The sequence below is a fragment of the Pongo abelii genome, chromosome 2 (genome assembly GCF_028885655.2).
Source record: "Pongo abelii isolate AG06213 chromosome 2, NHGRI_mPonAbe1-v2.0_pri, whole genome shotgun sequence".
NCBI lineage: Eukaryota > Metazoa > Chordata > Mammalia > Primates > Hominidae > Pongo > Pongo abelii.
In genome coordinates this window covers 106882446-106903723 of record NC_085928.1, presented here as the reverse complement: position 1 = coordinate 106903723, position 21278 = coordinate 106882446, and the positions used below count along the sequence as shown (strand labels likewise).

The following is a 21278-nucleotide window of genomic DNA, read 5'->3' as shown; positions in this document are numbered from 1 at the left end:
CTTTCTCTTTCCACATGCATACAGAGAAAAAGCCGTGTGAGGACGCAATGAGAAGACAGCTGTTTGCAAGCCAGGAAGAGAGGCTTCATAAGAAACCAACCCTATTGGGTTGATCTTGCACTTTCAGCCTCCAGAACCATGAGAAAATAAATTTGTGCTGTTTAAGCCACCCAGTCTGTGGTATTTTGTCGTGATAGCCTAAGCAGACAAACACACAGAACACTTCTGATATTTCAAACATGTTTAAATATACATCTTTGCCAGCCTGGCCAACACGGTGAAACCCTGTTTCTTCTAAAAATACAAAAATTAGCCAGGCATGGTGGCATACACCTGTAGTCCCAGCTACGTGGGAGGCTGAGGCATGAGAATCACTTGAACCTGGGAGATGGAGGTTGCATTGAGCCGAGATTGCGCCACTGCACTCCAGCTTGGGCAACAGAGTGAGACTCTGTCTCAAAAAATAAATAAACAAATAAATAAATATAAATAAATATACATCTTTGGCCAGGTACAGTGTTTCACACTTGTAATTCCAGCACTTTGGGAGGCTGAGGAGAGAGATTGCTTGAGCCCAGGAGTTTGAGACCAGCCTGGGCAACATAGTGAGACCCTGCCTTTCCAAAAAAAATTTATAAATTAGCCAGGTATGGTGGCTTGCACCTGTAGTCCCAGCTACTCAGAAGGCTGAGGTGGGAGGATCACTTGAGCTAGGGAGGTCAAGGCTGCAGTGAGCCCTGAACTCCAGCCTGGGTGACAGAGCGAGATTCCACCTCAAAATAAATAAATAAATAAATAAATAAACAAACATCTTCAATGAAGGTTACTCAACTCAAACTTAAAGGAGTGGACACAATGACTAAGAAAATGAATAACTTTTTAAAAAGTTTTATTTCAAGAACTTTGTTTTTTACTGGTATTTCAAAAAAAGGTGGGTCAAAGTACAAAAAAAAGTCAGTTGAATAACAGCACAGGTTTAGAAATCACAGCAGCAGAAGCAATGTACAGACAGCACAGACAACCCAATGTATGCAATTCTGTTCAGTTTCTTTGCTTATTTTAAGTATTTTTTTTGCCTCCTGTACAAAATACATAAAAGCATGCCATGAGATCAGAAAAAGAAAAGAGTTTAACAAATGGTTACAAGAAATAGACTCTGTACAAGAGGAGATAATGTTTCTTCCCATACCCCCCGCCCACTACCCCCGCTTGCTCTCTTCTTGCTCTGCTTTAGGTTAAATTATTCTGAAGACAGTTCACATCCAAGTCAGCCTGGTCACCTTTGCCACCCTCAAGTTTGGGCGACATGGAGTTCTGGATGTTAAATGACTCCTCCTCTTTCAGGCAGGACTTGAGAGCCTCCTGGATTTTGTGGGGAGCACTAGGATCATCCTGGAAGAGGGAAAAAGTTGGGGGGGGGGAGACAATGCATACAGCAATCAAATAATAATATCAGGTTTTTCTATCTGGTTGAAGGAAGCATCACTGAAACAAGGAAAAAGTTCCAAGACTTGAATGAACTAAAAGGAACCAAAGTAACTCATTAGCAGCAACTTTTTAGGAAAGTCATCCTTACAAGCAATGGCCAGGCAGAGAGGAAAACTTTACAGTAATCAGTTTACAAATAACTTTAATTTGGGCCATGTCGAAGGTTTTCTCTTGGACAGAGATTGGGGAGAAAGAGTCCCTTGGCCCAGGTGCCTCTATAGCCTCATGTGTTGATGAGCTCTGCGCGGCCTACTGAGCCCAGCCTTCCTCTGGCCTTCCATCCTGTTGAGTTTTGCTTTCACAAAGATGCCTTGGTCAGGGAACATGTCTCATCAGTGTATACAGTGGGGTATGCATAGGACTAGTAAAGTGTAGAACTGCTCCTGGCTATGCTAGGGGCCTCTCTCCCCACAGTAAGAGCATCTCCTCTGACTAGAGGTCAAAGATGTGTCAGCCTCTCATTGTCACAAGTGAACCTGCTAAAAGATGCTAGCTAGAAAGGTATGTCCTCAATCCAAGCCCGAATGAGCCTGGCTGCCTCAATGGCTTGCCACATTCTGCATCACATGATATTCGCACTGCTGATTCTAATGTAATAATCTATGTATATTGCCTACAGCCCTGTGACAAGCTCCCTCTGACAAACTCCTGAACCTGAGCTGAATTTGCATTTTATGTATTTATGTATTTATTTATGTATTTATTTATTTATTCTTGAGACGGAATCTTGCTCTGTCGCCCAGGCCAGAGTACAGTAGTGTGATCTCAGCTCATTGCAATCTTGAACCCCTTGGGTTCAAGGGATTCTCATGCCTCAGTCTCCCCAGAACCTGGGATTATAGGCACTCGTGACCATGCCCAGCTAACTTGTATTTTCAGTAGAGATAGAGTTTCACCATGTTGGCCAGGCTGGTCTCGAACTCCTGGCCTCAAGGGATCCACCCACCTCAGCCTCCCAAAGTGCTGGGATTACAGGTGTGAGCCACCACGCTGGCCTGAATTTGCCTTTTAAAGGTTCTCAGGAAGCTCACACTAGCACATAGTCCTCCAGGTCTATATTCTGCACATTCAGAGAACTTCTGTGGCAACTCTTGCTTTACTCATTTCCTTTAGGACCACGTAAGGGGAATATACCCAGTGCAATTCAGTGGGCCTCAGTTCTTTCTCTGGTGCCCCAAATAGCTGTTGTAAGTGCTTGGAACTCTGCTGATGGAAGAGGGTGTGTAACCACTAAGGCAGATTCATGGATGGCAAGAAGGTAGAGAGTGTCCTAATCTGACCAGCTAGCTAAGGCCATTCTTGCTTTAACCACTACCAAAATTCAAGATTACCATCATGCTTAAGGACCAGAGTGTTCTCCATAGAAGTCTGGTGAGCCCTCGTCTGTGCTGCCTGCTACCGAGTTTGACCCATAACAGCACTAGGTTATGGGAGTGATGAGTTGGAAAGAAAGTAGGGAAAGACCCCGGGCTTTCCATGGTGCTTGTACACACAGGACACTAGGGTGTCCATGAGTTCTGTGCATATGGAAATCACTGCCAGCTGCCCACTGCCCACTGCCCACAGCCTCACTTGGTGCTTCTCCAGAGGCCCAGATTAAGGAGGACAATTTAGTAGAGTTTCAAAGACTTCACACATGATTTATAGACAGGGGAACACATGTTTCTTGTTCCAATGAGACAAGAACAAGAAAATGAACTTCATAGAGTACTGAGGCAGATGTCAGGCAAGGCAGCTGCACACAGCACGCGCGGCCAGTTGAATGGTCAATCACTGCTTAGAATCACAAAACACTGTGCAGTGACATAAATGTCCATCTCCTGAGACGGAAAGATCTCCATCATACACTGATTGAAAAAAAGGAAGAGGTAGAACATATGTATAGCAAAATCTCATTTATGTTTTAAAAATATAGATATAGGTATGTGTTTGTGTGTGTACATATATATACACACGTGTGTACTTTATGGAGAGGGAGGTGGAGGTGAAGTAGAGCTGCACTTTTTTATTTCATGTACTTCTGTACTGTTTGGGGGAAACCATGGGCATGAAAGCTTGAGAGCTGAGCTATAAGTATCCTAGGTAGGATGGACTTCGAATCACACTAAAATCTAGAACAGGACAAGAGGACCTATAATCACCTCTCCTCTTACAAGGATACAACTTGCTTTTATGTCTTTCAAGATAACCTCCCACCCTCAACTCCTTCATCACATATTCTTTAGGGGCATAGAGGGGTACGGAAACATTCTCATGATGTGAAGAAAAGTGGACTACGTGACTCCTCACAGACCCTGGTCTCAGAGCTCTGATGCCATGAAGGTGGGCTCCCAGATTAAACCTGAGCCCTCGAGGGCTCGTGGGGTCCAGATTAGAAAACTGCCTTCTGAGCCAAGGGATGGAAGAAGCATATCCCAAAAGCAAGAGATATGCAAACAGTGTTATTAGACAAGCTGAATACCTCCAACAAACACAACAGGCAAAGGAATGTCTACACCAAGATGGGGCTCTCGTAACCCAGGTGTTTGCTTCAGAACTTGATCCTATTAAGGCAAGGGTAGCTGAATTCCACAGCAGGTCCAACTGCCTTTGACTTAACAGAAGTACCTCATCTCAAGGAAGCTGGATTAACATCTGGCATAAGTTCCTAGGAACCACTGTGGACTCACTGCTCCCAGCATTCAATCCCAGCAATATGGGCACCCTTCAACCCAGGGGTCATGTGGGTTCAGGCCTGGCCAGAGGCAAACGTCTATTGGAAGAGGGTGGGCAGTCAGTGCTTTAACAAATACATGCAAGAGGAGAGTCTGGAAAGTAAGAAAGAGTTAAATAGGAAAAAGAAAAAAAAAAAAGGCACAGGAACATCAATGGAGAAATCCTAGGAATAAACTGAAATCCTGGAAGGTGTGTCAAATCTTAGCACAACCCAAGTTACCCCCATGGTCTCAACAGCACCGTTGTGGGGACCATCAGGGCAGCCCAGTGTTGGGGCAGCTGCCCTGGGTTTCTGGTGGCTTCATTCACGCAGTGCACCTGGAGCACGGGCAGCTTCTACATTCTCCGTGCCTCCTGACATACCCTTCAAGGCTGGTTGCTCAGCTACGCAAGACACTCACACAGACTCAGCCTAAGGCCCACCAGCTACAGAGCCGCACATCAGCCTGAGGGCAGAAAGGAGCAGAGGAGGGAAAGAGGTGCAACTGGCACAGATACCAGCCACTACCCTTCCCCATCACAGGCCCAAAGCCCCAGACTTTTTTGTTTGCAATCTTTTCAGAGTGTGGCTGGTAGAGGTGATTGCAACAGTATAGGAAAATGACTTGCTCAATCTATTTTATGTATGTAAAACAAATAACACCTTGATGAAAATAAATAAAACTCTCCAAAATTTTAGAGAAAACCAATACCAGCAAGGAGTTTGGGGGTAGGGAGAGAGGGGTGGGGAGAAGCCTCGAGGCAGGCTGGACTCCGGCGCCCCTCGTCTCTCCTCCTGGATCATCTGGAGGATTTCTCACTCTCCCCGGCTGCTGGCACCCCTTGCAGGCAGTCAGTGTGGCGGCTGTAGCAGTGAGCAGGGCTTCACTTCGCAAACAAGTGGCAACCGTGTTCATCGGCAATGGTCACAAGATCTTGAATATGACTAAGTTTGACCTTTGAGTGAGGTGGAGAGAATTAGAGATGAAGGTAGAAAATCTACCAGTACATTCCCTGCTGGATAGGAGAGTCACCCCTCACATCCACAGTGCTTTCAGAGAGGAGAGGATGATGTCCCCTCGGGCACAAGCTGACGGAAAGACACCAGCCTCAATCTCCTTGAAGTCTGGGTATTTGGTTAAAATAAAAAAAGGCACCAGCCTCAAGATCCAAGAGGAGCCAGGAGAGAACCAGAGCCAGATCTTGCTGCTTCCTAAGGGATGGCTTGAGTGCTGCCCTGGCCACCCCATCACCCTGTCTCAGGCAGAGCCCACCATGGCCGACCAGCTTCACCTGCCCCGTGGCTGACCCCCAAGCCCCATGCTAGATCACCACTGCCTATGGCCAACCACCCACTGTGACCGACCACCACTCTCCCGTGGCTGACCACCTCCTGCTCTGCTGTTTTCAAGGCTTGCCATCTTCTGAACTAAGGGTCAGTGGCAGCGTTCAGGTACAAAAGCCTCACTTTCCACAAAGCTGGATCAGCCAAGAACAGGAAACTTTGCACTGGCTGTGTAGCCAAGCCCTCCAAGAGGAGCTCTTTCTTTTCCCTCTCTGGGAAGAAGAAAGGTGTCTAAAGCTGTGGTATCAGAAACACAAGGGTCAGAAACTTTCCTAAGGACGCTTGCACTCTGTCAAGCAGAGTGGGAGGACTCTGTCCAACCGTGGACAGTGAACATTCTGACTACAGGAGCTCCCATCCTGGCAGACCTGCTGCCATCTGCAGGACGGCAGATTGGCCAGTGGAACTGAGAGCCTCTGTAGCCCGCCATCACTCACTAGTATTCAGCAAGTGGTGACTGTGTGCATGTTACTGCAGAGAGCGGGATAATGTGCTCACTGAGACTCTGTCCTGCCCTCAGGGTGCCTACATCTCTGTGGGTTGATGAACGTGGTGACCAATCTTAGAGTTTATAAGACATAGTGTTTCCTTGGTTATAATGTTCATCTTGACCTTACTTGTTGTATCTTGGTACATACCAAGTGAAATAATCTGTTCTTTTTCTACCCTTTACATCAAAGACTTTAAAAAATTATCCTCAGTTCACCTTTTTCATTTCATATTTAAATTCACCCATTTACTTCTCCTGTACCAGGCCAAGATTTCCTGTTCTGGGGTTTTGTGAATGAGGCCACACATTTACTCTTATTCTCTCTTCCCCATTCTGGGGCTGCAATTTCCCCATCTATAAAAGGAAGAAGGCCAGGCATGGTAGCTCACACCTGTAATCCCAACACTTTGGGAGGCTGCGGCAGGAAGATCACTTGAGCCCAGGAGTTTGAGACCAGCCTGGGCAACATGGCAAAACCTCAACTTTACAAAAGTTAAAATAATTAGCCAGGTGTGGTGGCACATGCCTGTAGTCCTAGCAACTCAGGAGGCTGAGGCAGGGGTATCACTTGAGCCCAGGAGTCTAGGTTTGCACTGTGTAATGTGGTAGCATTAACTACCTTAAGAGCTCTACAGCTGCAAGTGGCTAGTGGCTGTTGTAGTAGACAGAGCAGATATAGAACACTTCCATTTCACAGAAAGTTCCACTGGACAGTATTGGTCTAGAGTGCTGAGGCCCCTGGGAGGTCTGACACTCTATAGTCCATGATTTCCAAGAACTTCTTCTAAATTTCCTCTTAAAGTCCATTGTTTCAGTCTGAAGTCTCAGTTTAACTTGCTTATCTGTGTAATAATCTGTGTAAAAATGCATTTATCTTGAAGTATGGAACCTGCATTATATAGAGAATTCTAGGATTTGGATGTGGCATGATTTGAGATTTGGATGGTTTCTGCCTTGTTTTTGAAATTCTCTCTAGTATTTTACTGGTCAGTCTAATCCAGGCAATACACTAGGCCAGGGTCTTTAGAAAATGGTCTATTGGGATCTTTTATTGGATTTCAACTGATATTTATAAGCCCATCCTCCTAAGAACAGGATTACTCCTGGACTTAAGTCTCTGCCAGTGTTTTGTTTTCAGGCCTTGGCCTTAACCAGCTGTGTATAACCCTGCCAGTTCTTAGGATCCTCAAATAGCAGCAAGGACACAGAATTCTTTCCACCCATCCCAAAGAGCAACCACCGTTTGCTTCACTGACCATCATGAAATTCCCCAGCAGTGAAAGCAGAGCCTTTCTCCTTGATATGGAAAATAAGACAATAATCAGACTTCTAAAGCGTAGATGAAGCTAAAAATCATGAGTAATCCTAGAAAAAGATCTTCTCAGCCAGGCAGGTGGCTCACACCTATAATTCTAGCACTTTAGGAGCCTGAGGAAGGAAGACCACTTGAGGCCAGGAGTTCGAGACCAGCCTGGGCAACACAGTGAGACCTCATCTCTACAAAAAATTTAAAAAGAAAAAGACCTTTCGTATTGAAAATTCTGCTTGTCAAATAAGTGATACACCATCAAGTGCGTATTCCCACCTTTGCTGCCCAACCCAGTTACCCTAGGCTGACCTCTAGAGCTCTCTGGGGATTTCATACTCTGAAATAGACATCAGACACGGCCAGGGGCCAAAGCATGCATAAGAGGAGAGATGTGAAGAAAACAAGTTACCTGACAGATAACGTTATCATAGTGAGCCAAGGCACGGGCATGGGGGGAGGAGGTACGGGGAGTGTTGCAAAGTTTCCTTACATTTGGGTGAGAGCCCTCGGCAATGGTGGAGAGGGAGAAGTTATCATTGTGGAGCTCAGATGGGGTCCGGAATTTGCTGGTTAGGAGAGAAGAGTGAAGGAAAAATGTAAGTGAAATAATCACGGCAAAACATGACAATGTCTCAGCTTCTGGATGAAATACTGTATTTCGGCTGGGCGTGGTGGCTCATGCCTGTAATCCTAGCACTTTGGGAGGCTATGGCAGGCAGATCACTCGAGGTCAGGAGTTTCAGATTAGCTTGGCCAACATGGTGAAACCCCGTCTCTACTAAAAATACAAAAATTAGCTGGGCGTGGTGGCAGGTGCCTGTAATCCCAGCTACTTGGGAGGCTGAGGCAGAATTGTTTGAACCCGGGGGGCGGAGGTTGCAGGGAGCCAAGATCATGCCACTGCACTCCAGCCTGGCTGACAGAGCAAGACTCCGTCTCAAAAAACAAAAAAAACAAAAAAAACAAAAAAAAACCACCACAAATACTGTATTTCTTTCTTTATTAAAAAAATTATTTTAAATTTTATTGATAAGTGCAGAACTGTACCTGGTACTGGTTATCGGTTTTTAAAGGCTTTTCTTTTTTTTTTTTTTGAGACAGGGTCTCACTCTGCCGCCCAGGCTTGAGTGCAGTGGCACAATCACAGCTCACCGCAGCCTTGACCTCCTGGGCTCAAGTGATCTTTCCACCTCAGCCTCCCAAGTAGCTGGGACTACAGGTGCATGCCACCACGCCCAGGTAATTTTTGTATTTTTTGTAGAGATGGGGTTTGACCATGTTGCCCAGGCTGATCTTGAACCCCTGAGCTCAAGCAATCTGCCTTCCTCAGCCTCCCCAAAGTGTTAGGATTACAGGTGTGAGCCACTGTGCCCAGCCAAATACTGTATTTCATCAAATGCCATGGATTATCTTTTTTTTTTTTTTAAATTTTACTTTAAGTTCTGGGATATAAGTGCAGAACATGTTGGTGTGTTATATAGGTATATGTGTGTCATGGTAGTTGGCTGCACCTATCAACCCGTCATCTAGGTTTTAAGCCCCACGTGCATTAGCTATTTGTCCTAATGCTCTCCCTTCCCTCTCCCAGATTATCTTAAAACAATTTTTTTTTTTTTTTGTAAAGATGAGGTCTTGCTATGTTGCTCAGGCTGGACTCAAACCCTTGGGCTCAGGTGGTATTCCTGCTTTGGCCTCCCAAAGTCTTGGGATTACAGGCATGAGTCACAGCATCCAGCCAAATGCCATGGACTGTAATAAGATGCACCATTATTTGATGTACCATTAAGAAAAAATAAAAACACTTCCACCACTTAAACCATCATCCAATACTTTCTTATCACCTAGAGCTGTTTTTTTTGAGACAGAGTCTTGCTCTGTTGCCCAGGCTGGAGTGTAGTGGCACAATCTCGGCTCATTGCAACCTCCACCTCCTGGGTTCCAGCATTATCTGGCTCAGCCTCCCGAGTAGCTGGGATTACAGGTGCCTGCCACCACACCCAGCTATTTTTTGTATTTTTAGTAGAGACGGGGTTTCACCATCTTGGCCAGGCTGGTCTTGAACTCCTGACCTCGTGATCCACCCATCGTGATCCAACTGCCTCGGCCTCCCAAAGTGCTGGGATTACAGGCGTGAGCCACCGCGCCCAACCGAGCTTTTCTTATATACTTGAAGTAGTTCATTTAGACTTTAGATAAGGGACTGACAACAATATGAACAGCTAGGAACCCATTTGTGCATGCCAGGGAATTACAACTACATCATAACTACCATGTGGCCAACAGTGATCATAAGATGCCAGTGGCTGGGCACAGTGGTGCATGCCTGTAGTCACAGTTATTTGGGAGGCTGAGGTGGAAGGATCACTTGAGCCCAGGAGTTCAAGACCACCCTGGGTAACATAGTGAGACCTTGTCTCAATTAAATAAAAAAATAAAAAAAAAAAGATGCCAGTGATTGTAAGACACAATCCAATTTCAGAGATGTTAATATGTGGGGAAAAAAGGTATATTTTAGAATAAATAAATTATGGCAGTATCTGCAGTGCACCAGGCACATGTCACACCATCAAAGCAGTAACCAGGCTTGGGAAAGAAAGAAAGCATGTGGAGAAACAAGAGGGCCATGCTCTGTGAAAAACACAGGGCTGGCTAGAGGAGGAGGCCCTAGAATAGGGTCCTGCACCTGGCCTCAGTTCTTGCTTCTCCACTGCCCTGGCTGTTGTTCCTTTCTCTCCCCCATCCTCATCAGCAGCTGCCGTGATTGAAGCAGTCCCATCTCCTGCCCCCTGGATACCCCTGCTCACCCACCCCCTTGGTGTAGGCATGAGGAGCCAGGGGTCCAGGACTGTGTCTTTCTGGAGTGATCACGTGTGTAGATGCAGCCCGCCTCAGTACACAGGCACAATGGAGAGGCCGTACCAGCCCTGCGGCGGTTAGCTGAAAGGCTGCAGAGAGCTGCTGGCATCTCTCTGCGTGAGTCTACCCAGCAAAGGAGCAACAGATGGTGTTTTGTCCTTTTCCCAGGACCCAGGGAAAGTCCTTCAGTCACATTCTCTAGAGGGAGTCTCAGGTCAAGGGGAGGGGGATTAATGGGGCATCAGGTTGAAAGGGAAGTGGGGGCAGTTCTGCATAAATTGTCTCTGGGGTCCCAAGGAAGCTGAACTCCAATCTCCCTTTTTTGACTCCTGTGACACTTCCAAAAGGTTTTCCAACTTTGCTTAGTAATAGGAGTAATTTTCTCATAGTGTATAAGGTCACATCTGAGTGTTCAAGGCATGGGCTTAAAGGCAAACACATGTTGATTCTCACATGCACACAACAGTCACGGCTTTGCTAAGGGAAGAGCTGAAATAAGATTCTACATCCCATATGGCCCTTAAAATCCACAGTAGAGGAAGTTAACCCTAGTTCTCCCCACATATTCTACTCAGGAGAGGTAAAGAGGATTTCCTTAAGTTCCGTGCACTTCTGATTGGACACAGGCTTGACTATCTTTCAAAAAGCAATGCAGTGTGGTGCTAAATAAACCCTTTCTCCTCAGTGTTCACCGAGGAGGAGATGATTTTGGGTGACAGAGGTGAAGGAGTTGGAGTTCCTCCACGCAGAATTGTGAATGAAATCTCGCACTGGCCGCTGGCTGTCACAGTCCAGGGAAGAAGGGTCTATCAGGCAGGTGGGCAGACTGAGTAACTTACTTGGGGACTAGAGGAGGAGTAGCTACATGCTGGCTGCCTTTTTCAAAGCAGGCTCTCAGATGCCTAGGGCAGGGTTTTGGGAAAGCTGCTGGAGAGTGGCAGTGTGCCACAGGGGCTTCACCTCTGCTGCAGCTCCAGCACATTTTGTGTAGGAACAGATGAGCCTGGGTGAATCTTTAGCACAGACAAAACAGCTGGGAATGGAGCACAGGTGCCAGAAACCCTCACGACAAAGTCCCTGGATCAGTTGGAGGGGTGCAGCAGGGTCGGGGGGCCTCCCACACCCTGACCTGGGTGGATGGGTGAGTGACACAGACTCACTTGGTCCTACGCAGCTTGGTATTCTCTGTCTTGAGCAGGTAAAGCTTCTTGGCAAAGAACACCGTCATCATGAAGAGCAGGAGCAGGACAAGGGCGGCCGAGCCCACGGCCACGCACATCACCTGGAAGTCAGTGATGATGGATTCGCAGCGCATCCCCTTGTGCCAGATGTAGTCCTGTGTGTTGCACCTGCAGCAGCGACATTGAGAAACCATGGCGATGGAGCAGGCAGCCACAGCCACAGTAAGGGCCTGGGCCCTGACCCCAACACCTGTCTCCACAGCCTGTTCCTAAGGCCATCTAGAGGAACTGTAATGCTCCGAATCTGCACAGACCTCAGAGCTGGTGTGATCGCCCCTGCCTTTACAACCATTCTATGAAGTGGGCCAGGGAGCTCTGAGGTCTGTGATATAAATGAGGTAACTGAGGTGTAGAGAAACTGAGTGAACTGGTCAAAGTTCTCTGACTGCTAAGTGACCGAGGAGGGAAGGGAATCCTGGTCTTCTGCTGTGCAGCCTCAATGAAGACACCAACAGGATCCTCTCAGGCCTCTCCCTGCCCTGGGCTCTGGGTGAAAGAAAGATGAAAAACAAGAGGAATAAGAGCTACAGCTACAAAGTCCCAGGACCTGCCCTGCACATGCAAACCTATCTTGCTGCTTTGCAGTCCCACCTAGTTCACGTGGCTGAGAAGACACCTAAAAATAAGGAAGTGACAGACAAGGACAAACAGAAAGATGGATGTAGATTCTTCTATCTCTGCAGCCCACCCCGCCAAGTTCTGCCCCTAAAGCTCCCTATCCTAGTACTATGAGAACTGTCATGCAACCACAGTGAGAATCAACCCTCTGGGTGGGTTTTAGTCTTTTTGTTGAGTGACTTTCTCCTGCCCTTGGGGACATTCCCAGGCTCCAACTCTTCCAATGACATTGCTGTTTCCATGGGAACCAGGCTGCTTCAAAGAGGAAAGATGTGGAAGGATACAGAGGCAGGCAAAGGAGGGAGGACATGAACCTCAGGGTGAATGACAGACAAGAGAAAGGGGTCCAGAAATGGGGAAATTATGCACCAGAGAACTGGCTACTCCACATCTAGAATAGGGTGGGGAGACATGGCTAGCAAGAAATTTTTTGTTTTCCACCTGAGCCTCTGCCGTCATGGGGAGGCTATCTGTTTGAGGTTGCCAGGGAATGCAGACCCCTGTAAGTGGGGCCTCTACCCCAGTGCTCTAGAGAAGTTCCGCCACAGCTCTGCTCATTTCCCTGCAGTGGGTCAGGGTGACAGAGACAAAGGCACACTGCAGTCTGCAACCAACGGCTCAGCAGTCTCCTGTGAGTGGAATGCAAAAATAGTTTTCAAGCTGTGGCCAGGCCTGGGTGTACACAGCCACGGGAGGAATCTGGTAGGGAGGCCCAAATGTGATCCTGGGATAGAAGCTAAGCAAGGGGAACTGGAGTGGACATGAGGAGAAGCCCTTGTGAGGCAGTGAGAGGCTGGTAGACCCATGCTGGCAGAGCCATGTAGCTTAGTGAGGAAGACAATCTTATTCTTCCACTTGGGAATTTTCTGAGAGTTCCAGGAGATTCTGGGGACTTTTACAGCTCTCTAGAGGTAGCAAGGGCTCCAAATTTCATACTATTATGGGGAGTTCACTTTGAAGGTGAAAATTCCAGGCCTCCAATAGGATGAAAGATGATGATTTTGCACAGAGGTTGCACAGCCCCCAGGCTAAAATCATCACTATAGTCCCCCAAACTGAATTTTGAGGAGCAAAATCACAGGGTTTCCTCATATTTTTGGTAGCCCTTAATCAACTGGCAAGTTAGTTTATTGCCATATTTTCTTTTTAAAAATAAAATTGCTACGATTTCTTAATCACAGTACCTCCTTCTGGCAATGGCTGGACCACTCCAAGAACTGTGTGGTCACGTCCTATGAGTGACCCTAATGTCATGACCATTTATAATAAAGAAATTCGGCCGGGCGCGGTGGCTCACGCCTGTAATCCCAGCACTTTGGGAGGCCAAGGAGGGCAGATCACGAGGTCAGGAGATCGAAACCATCCTGGCTAACATAGTGAAATCCCATCTCCACTAAAAATACAAAAAATTAGCTGGGCATGGTGGCGGGTGCCTGTAGTCCCAGCTACTCGGGAGGCTGAGGCAGGAGAATGGCGTGAACCTGGGAGGTGGAGCTTATAGTGAGTCGAGATCGCACCACTGCACTCCAGCCTGGGCGACAGAGCGAGACTCCGTCTCAAAAAACAACAACAACAAAAAAAGAACTTCATAGAAAGAAACTGGAACTTAAGTTACAACGCCAAGGACAAAATACTCATTGCTTTCTACATGTTATTCTCTGATATACTACATCAAGACCTAAGGAACTTGAATTCTTCATATACTTGCAGAATGAATAAGAACAAGAAGGATGGAGAATGACACTTGAAAAAGAGATACCCTGGCCGGGCGTGGTGGCTCACGCCTGTAATCCCAGCACTTTGAGAGGCTGAGGTGGGCGGATCACTTGAGGTCAGGAGTTTGAGACCAGTCTGGCCAATATGGTGAAACCCCATCTCTACTAAAAATAAAAAGAGACACACAGATGACAGAAATGCTCCACCTAGGACTAATGGAGACAACCCTCAAAGGAGTCTCAGGGCTCTACTCCACTTCTACAGCCTGTAAAGGATGGAGACAAGCAAACCACCTGATCACCCCAACCTGGGATTCTTCTGGAATCAGGCTGCAAGCTCTCCAGCAAGTTAAATACCTCACTGTGAGGACAGTTCCTAAGAGTGAGGTGAGTAGGGTAATTACTGATGAGCTGCAGACAATGCCCTTAGGAAAACTAAACTCTGAGTCTTTAAAAGGATTATGGATTTGATATCCCAAGGTAGACAAACATCAAAGTAGAAAGAAAAAAGCTACCTCCCAAAATCAAGAAACACCCGCACATCTGCAATGCGAAGACTCTCAGCTTGATTTTGTCTGTGTGAGTGGCTGCATTTTGGGGTCTGTTTCTAAGAAGGTCCTCCCTTTTGAGTTTGCATGCCTACATCCCTTCCAGGGAACTGGCCCCTCCTCCAGCCGTGCACAAGGCATGGAGAGGTGTTCAATAGCTGTCTTTATCCCACAGAGTAGGTTTATGGGCCTACCCCTCTCACCAGTACCACCAGAACTCTCCAGCAAACACCCCTCAACCCAGCCCTCTTTCCAAAACTCTTAAAGAAGTCCCTTCATTTTGCCTTTTTTATTTTTTTTATTTTTTTTGAGACAGAGTTTCGCTCTTGCTGCCCAGGCTAGAGTGCAATGGCGTGATCTCGGCTCACCGCAACCTCCACCTCCCGGGTTCAAGCAATTCTGCCTCAGCCTCCCGAATAGCTGGGATTACACGCATGTGCCACCACACCTGGCTAAATTGTTTATGTTTTTAGTAGAGACAGGGTTTCTCCCTGTTGGTCAGGCTGGTCTCGAACTCCCAACCTCAGGTGATCTGCCCGCCTCGGCCTCTCAAAGTGCTGGGATTACAGGCGTGAGCCACCGCGCCCGGCCTCATTTTGCCTTTTTAATTGAGGGTTTGGGTAAGGACACAACACACAGAGGAAAGACATAATCCTATTTCTGAGGAACTTCTCCTAGTGATAAGGTCACAGGAAGTGCATTTTACCAAGTAATTCTGTAGAAGAAGCCTGAGTGAACATTTCTCCACCTGGGAATCCTGCGACTATACAACCTCTTGCAAATTGTGCCTGTCACAATGCCCTCTGTTTTTTTTTTTTTTTTTTTTTTTTTTTTGAGACGGAGTTTCACTCTGTCACCCAGGCTGGAGTGCAGTGGCACGATCTCCGCTCATGGCAACCTCCACCCTCCAGGTTCAAATGATTCTCCTTCCTCAGCCTCTTGAGTAGCTGGGACTATAGGTGCCTGCCACTGCGCCCGGCTAATTTTTTGTATTTTTAGTAGAGAGGGAGTTTCACCAACTTGGCCAGGCTGGTCTTGAACTCCTGACCTTAAGTGATCCGCCCGCCTCGGCCTCCCAAAGTGCTGGGATTACAGGCGTGAGCCACCGCGCCCGGCTACGCTGCCCTCTGTTGAGTCGTCGGCCTCACATACACTCTTCAGGGTCCCTATGCACCTGCTTGCCATGCCCTTACCTGCAGAAGGCCCCTATGTTCTCCACCAGGTAGCACTGGCCGCCATTGTGACAGTAACTTGGGAAGAGGTCACACACTGACCGGCAGGAGCCGTTATGCCGCACAAAGCCACTGCGGCACTCAGTGCCATTTTCACTGGAGGCCAGGTCCCTGCCTGGCTCTCCTGGGCGGGGCCTGAGGGCGATGCTGCTGCCGGGGACCGACCCCAGAGTGTGCTGTGGAGGGACAGCATGCCACCGACTGGTGGGCTGGCCTGTCCCGGGCCCCAGACCAGGCTTCCCAGTGGGCACTAGAAGCTCATTTTCATCTTCTAGGTCTCCACCTCCTACTGCATCTTTGTCATCCTCCTCTTCCTCCTCCTCTTCATCCAAGTCATCATAAAAGGATGTGGTGGGGTAGAAATCAGATTCATCAAAGGGGGTGAAATCATCGTATAAGTCAAGCAGGCTCCAGGAAGGGGTCTCTCCCTCAGTATCAGGGTGGTTCTCTGAGGTTCCTGGTGACCCTGGGAAGCTCCCCAGGTCTGCGCCACGACCCTCACCATCCAATCCTTCGAAGTAGTCGATGTCAATTATATCTGACGCCGGCTGGGGCTCCAGGGTGCCCTGAAATGGGTAAGTCGGCTCTGGCCCTTGAGGGTCGGGTGTGCTGCCCCCCAGGTTCAGCCAAACCTCCAAGGGGCTCTCCTTGGGGAGTTCAGAAGCTGGGCTCAGCTTGTCGCCAGGAGTGGGGGAGGGTGGCCCGCTGGCCTCTGTAGCCTCAGGAATGGCAGGGGGCATGACTGACTGCCCGAGGACCTCGTGGGGAGCCTGTAGCGTAGCTGGAAGGGCCTGGGCATCGCCGCTGCCCGCCTCTGCGGTCACTCCTCCCAGGCCTGGGCTGTCAGCCTCCAGCCAGGCGGTGCCGGTCACCGCAGCCGACTCCTGCAGCACCTCTTCTGGCCCGGCCAGCTCGCCACCGGGCGCCGTCCACGACGCCTCATCTTCCCCAGCCGCTGGTGGGCCGGCTTCTTCCCGCGTGTCGTTGGCACGCGGCTCCCACGCCGGGCTGCCCTTCACCAGCTCTTCGGCCTCAACCGCGCTGCCTGCCTCACGCGCTGCGGGCGGGAGGGCGAGGGGCGGGGCGTCAGGGCGGCGCGCTGGGGAGCCCTGGAGCCCCGGCCCGCCCCGGTCAGGCCCGCTCGCCTAGACCTGGTCGACCCAGACCTCGCCACCCGCAGACCCCACCGCCCCAGTGTGACCCCAGCCACCCGGCACCTCTAAGCCCCGTCCGGGAGTCTGTCCCCAGGCCCAGGATCACACCCCGCCCAACGCCTCGCAGCTCGGCCCTGCCCGACCCGACCCGCCCCGCCGTCTGAAGAGCCGGGCCAGGGCGGCCCCCAGCTCGGCCCACCCAGAAGTCTCACCCTCGGGAACCCACCCTGAGCCGTGTCCACAGGCGCCCTCCCTCAGCTCCAGGTCCCGCCCCGAAGTCTCACCCTCAGGCCCCGCCCCTGTCCCGCCCCCGGCCCCGCCCCCATCCCGCACCGCGGCCCGCGCTCTCGGGTCCCGGCTACCCCCACCGGGGTCGGCGCCCACCCGGGTCGGCCTTTCCCGGACCCCCAGCGCTCCTGGGACCCTTCCGCCGCCCGGCCGCGGCCAGGCAGTGCCCCGCCCCCTTGCCACAGCTCACAGCTCCACCTGTCCCCGCCGCCAGCGGGACCCCTGCCCTGGGTGGGGCGCGAGGGCCGCGGGAGTCCCGGGCGCAGTCATACCTACCCGGCACGGCCCCAGAGGCCAGGACCAGCGCGGCCCCCAGAAGCAGCAGCAGTGGCGGCGGCCCCCGGCCCGGGCCCCCGCCCCCAGCTCGCCCCATGGCGCGGCGCCCCGACCGCTGTCCGCGGTCCGCCCGGCTGGCTGCGCCCTCGGCTCGCCCGGCCGCCGCGCCTCCCGCCCGTTCTGCGGCCGCCTCAGCCCACGATGGGCAGCGCGAGGAGCCGCATGCCGCCGCCGTCGTCCGCCGCTGTCCCCGGCGCGCCGCGCCTCCCCGCCTCCCGCGCCGCCGCTGCCGCCGCTGCGCTCAGCGCCGCCCTCACCCCGCCCGCCGCGCCGGCCCCGCCGCACGTAGCGCTGACGCCGGCCCCTCGGTCAGCCTGCCAGGGGAACAGACAGACCCCTCGCTGGGGACTAGGAGACACACGGACCGGGAGCGCGGGGCAGGCGCACGGCGCGGCGCGCGGCGTTAGGCGGCAGGTGCGCGGGCGGGAGACCTGTGGGATGGGGCCACAGTCCCGCCCCAGGTGAACAGGCTGCACGGAGCCCCGACCCGGAGGAACCCACCCGCCACGCGGCAAGCACGGAGGCGGGGACGTCGCGGGCCCAGTTACCCGCAGGGTCGGGGCGGGGCTCAGAAGAGCCGCAGGGGGCGGAAGCACGAGCCCCCACTGTGGAAACAAGCCAGGCCCGGGGCGCATGGAGCCTCTCGGATTCTGCACCAATCCCGTGTTCCGGGCGGGAAGGCTCTCCGGGAGGTCTTCGGGTCTCCACGAGGGAGGGGCGGGCGTTGGCAGAGCCTGGCAAGGGGGCGAAGCCGACAGCCCAGGCTCTAATCGGATCAGATCTAATCCGTTCGCAGCCAAAGCCATTAGCCCAGATCTCGCACAGCCAGGCCCGCCAGAACGCATCCCGGGAGCAAGGGGTAAGACCCTCCCTGGGACTGCGGCTACCTCGCCTTCCTTCTAGTCTCCTCCGGGCAGCCTGGGGAGCGGCCTTTAATCCTGGTCCCTTCTCCGGGATACGTCGTCCCCCAGGTGTCTCAGACCACCAAAACTCAGGTTCCTGGGTAGACCAGGGGGGTCTAGATTCCCAGCCGGGCACACATGGACGCCTGGCTTTAGAGTGATCGGTTGGGCCCATTCACAGCTTCAGGGCTCACAGGGCAACCCAAGACCATGCACCAGGAGGTCTGGTTAGTCGCGAGGAGGAACCGCAACCTAGTTACTTAGTTTATTCCCCCAAACCGACCGTCTACCCCTTAATGTGTTACTCACCCAAATGACAGTTAAGAGTATCAGCCCAAGGAGATAGGACAACTCCAGTATTTAAGAGACGGTCCCATTTCTGTCTTAGAGGACCAAATAAGTGACCAAGATGGAGATTCCATCTCCTAATCTTTCTTATACATATCTCCAGATGGAGTTGCCTTGGTTCAAAACCTGTTTCTCAGCAGAACTATGGCTGCAGCCTATTTGCCTAGCCTAGCATCTCCACCTCTCCTGCCTGGTAAACTCCTCATGCCAGAAAAGCTCAGTTCTTATCACCTTTCCCTCTATGAAGCCTCCTCAGCAGTTACACTTATGCCCATCATCTCATCTTATCTACAGTTATTCCTCACTGGACTGCAAGGCACTTGAGTGCACAGGGCTGGTAACAGAGGGAGGCTCCATATCAGACAGGCATAAATGAACGAATGGCAACCACCCACACCCATCCCAGAACCGTGGTCTGGAGCGCCTTGAAAAAAGGGGTAAGGCTCTTTCTTTCATAGTTTCATGCTGCCTCCGGGGACCAAGTAAAATATGTTTGAAACAATAGCCTTCTCTAAACAGGGGACCATATAGGGCTTTGCACTCACCTCAGCCACAGAGGCAGCAACACACCCTTAACTGCCTCCAACCCATCTCTGCTTCCCTTGTGTGCAGTTTAACTCCTGTCACCTTTTACTGTATGTAGACTGTGTTCCTTTGCTTGTTTCCTCAACTCGGGTTGTGGCTGTCAGAGCGGCCTACCTCCTCCTTCCCTTCCTGAGGCCAGTCTGTGTGGGAAGGCCTCATGGATGGGTTCCTTGATGTCTGGGGCATGACAACCACTCACACGTTTTCAACAGGGTTTGATGGAGGAAGTTCTCCCACTCATTTTAAATATATTTTGTTAATTATTTAGGTATCTTCTTCACTTTCCTGGAGATGAAGTCTGCTAACACTTCCTTCAATTTGGAATTTTTTTTTTTTTTTTTTGAGACGGAGTCTCGCTCTGTCGCCCAGACTGGAGTGTAATGGTGTGATATTGACTCACTGCAACCTCTGTCTCCTGGATTCAAGTGATTCTCTGCCTCAGCCTCCCGAGTAGTTGGGATTACAGGCATGCCACGCCCGGCTAATTTGGTATTTTTTGTAGAGACGGGGTTTCTCCATGTTGGCTCAGGCTGGTCTCGAACTCCAGGCCTCAGGTGATCCGCCCGCCTTGGCCTCCCAAAGTGCTGGGATTGCAGGCATGAGCCACCGTGCCCGGCCCAACTTGGGATTTTAAATCAATTGTTGCCACTCAGTTTCATTCTGATCTTCCCTAGTGGATCTCACTAGCAGTTTGAGAACTGAGCATAGCACACTTGGTTGGGTAACACCTCCTCAAGATGAATGGGAAAACTCAGTCAGTGGAATGTGATGGGAAGGGCAGGATTCAGCTGCAGTGACTTTGAGTTAGCAACCTGTCTCTCATATGTGAAAGTGCTTGGTAACCAGAGTGTCAAATGAGTATTTTTTCTGAGCACAGGACTGTGGTAGGGTAGAGGAGATAGAAGATGTAGGAACCAGAGTGAAAGAAAGGGAAACTGACGTCCTTATATCCATGTCCCCATATTTATGTCTCTTGCATCTGGGCATCAGGGATGTTTTATGTGGCAACAGTTTCTTCATTTCTCTGAGGTTCTTAGTGGGTTGGCAGCCTGCCTCCAGAGCTCAGGTAGGCTCAAGGTCCATTGCCATGAACGCAGCCAGCCTCCAACTGCATGAAAAGCCCCTGGCTTGACCAGGGGGCTGCAGTCCAGGGAGTGCTCCAATTGCCATGGCTGGGGGCATAGCTGTGTGGACTGGAAGTTACTGGCTTTAAGTCCTCAGTATTAACCACTAACATTGATATGGTTTGGATGTTTTATTCCCTCCAAATCTCATGCTGAAATGTGACATCCAGTGTTGGACGTGGGCCTAGTGGGAGGTGTTTGGGTCATGGGGGTGGACTCCTCATGAATGGCTTGGTGCTCGAGGTAATGAGTTCTTGCTTCATGGGTTCATGTGAGATCTGGTTGTTTACATGAACCTAGTACCTCCTCTCTCTCTCACTCCTGCTCTCACCATGTGATGCTGGCTCCCGTTTGTCTTCCGCCAAGATTGTAAGCTCCCTGAGGCCCTGACTGGAAGCAGATGCTGGCTCTATGTTGTGTACAGCCTGCAGAACCGTTAGCCAAACACACTTTTCCTTATAAATTACCCAATCTCAGGTATTCTTTATTCTTTTATAGCAACACAAACAGGCTGATACAAACATATTAATGAGTTTTTAGTTTTCCTTGTGCTAATTTGCCTTATTCTTCACAATCACACTACAAATATCTTGTCAGTTCTATTTTACACATCTGCAAACTGAGAGAATTAGCAATTTTGTCCAAGAGTATGCTAATGAAGTGGTAAGGACAGGATTTGAACTAAGACCTGATTCCAAACCCTTTCGTCTTAATATGGAGGCTTTTCATTCCTGCTTGAGAAGAGGAATCAGGACACAGAGGTAGACTATCAATTGGCAGAACAGGTGACCTCCCTCCTCCCCTCCCCAACTCTCCCACCTTCACTTAGCCATTTAAGAATAATGCCATGATCTCTTACCAGGGAACACAGCAACAAGACCAGACTCCTGGTTCTAGGCTGCATGGCAATCTGCTCTGTGACCATTTTACGTGATGTGCCTCTTTACACCATCCCCAGAAAGGGAAGGGCTAAGAGATAGGGGGTCTGAGTTCTTTGTGCTGACC

The 21278-nt window shown here is 50.3% G+C and overlaps 1 protein-coding gene across 3 annotated transcripts; it reads right to left on the bottom strand.

The window, feature by feature from the left end:
- Window positions 1-872: 872 nt before the first annotated feature.
- CSPG5 (chondroitin sulfate proteoglycan 5) lies at window positions 873-17520 on the bottom strand. Of its 3 annotated transcripts, none has more exons than XM_024244358.3 (5): window positions 17255-17520; window positions 15498-16593; window positions 11343-11531; window positions 7736-7892; window positions 873-1392 (listed from the first exon to the last, which is right to left on the bottom strand). In XM_024244358.3, the coding sequence occupies exons 1-5, from the start codon at window positions 17349-17351 to the stop codon at window positions 1231-1233; spliced, it is 1701 nt and encodes a 566-aa protein (XP_024100126.1). In that variant the 5' UTR covers window positions 17352-17520; the 3' UTR covers window positions 873-1230. The 3 variants fall into 3 exon arrangements, with proteins under 3 accessions (XP_024100126.1, XP_024100127.1, XP_054406848.1); XM_024244359.3 differs by having other exon boundaries at window positions 7817-7892; XM_054550873.2 differs by lacking the exon at window positions 17255-17520 and adding an exon at window positions 16917-16980.
- Window positions 17521-21278: the final 3758 nt, after the last annotated feature.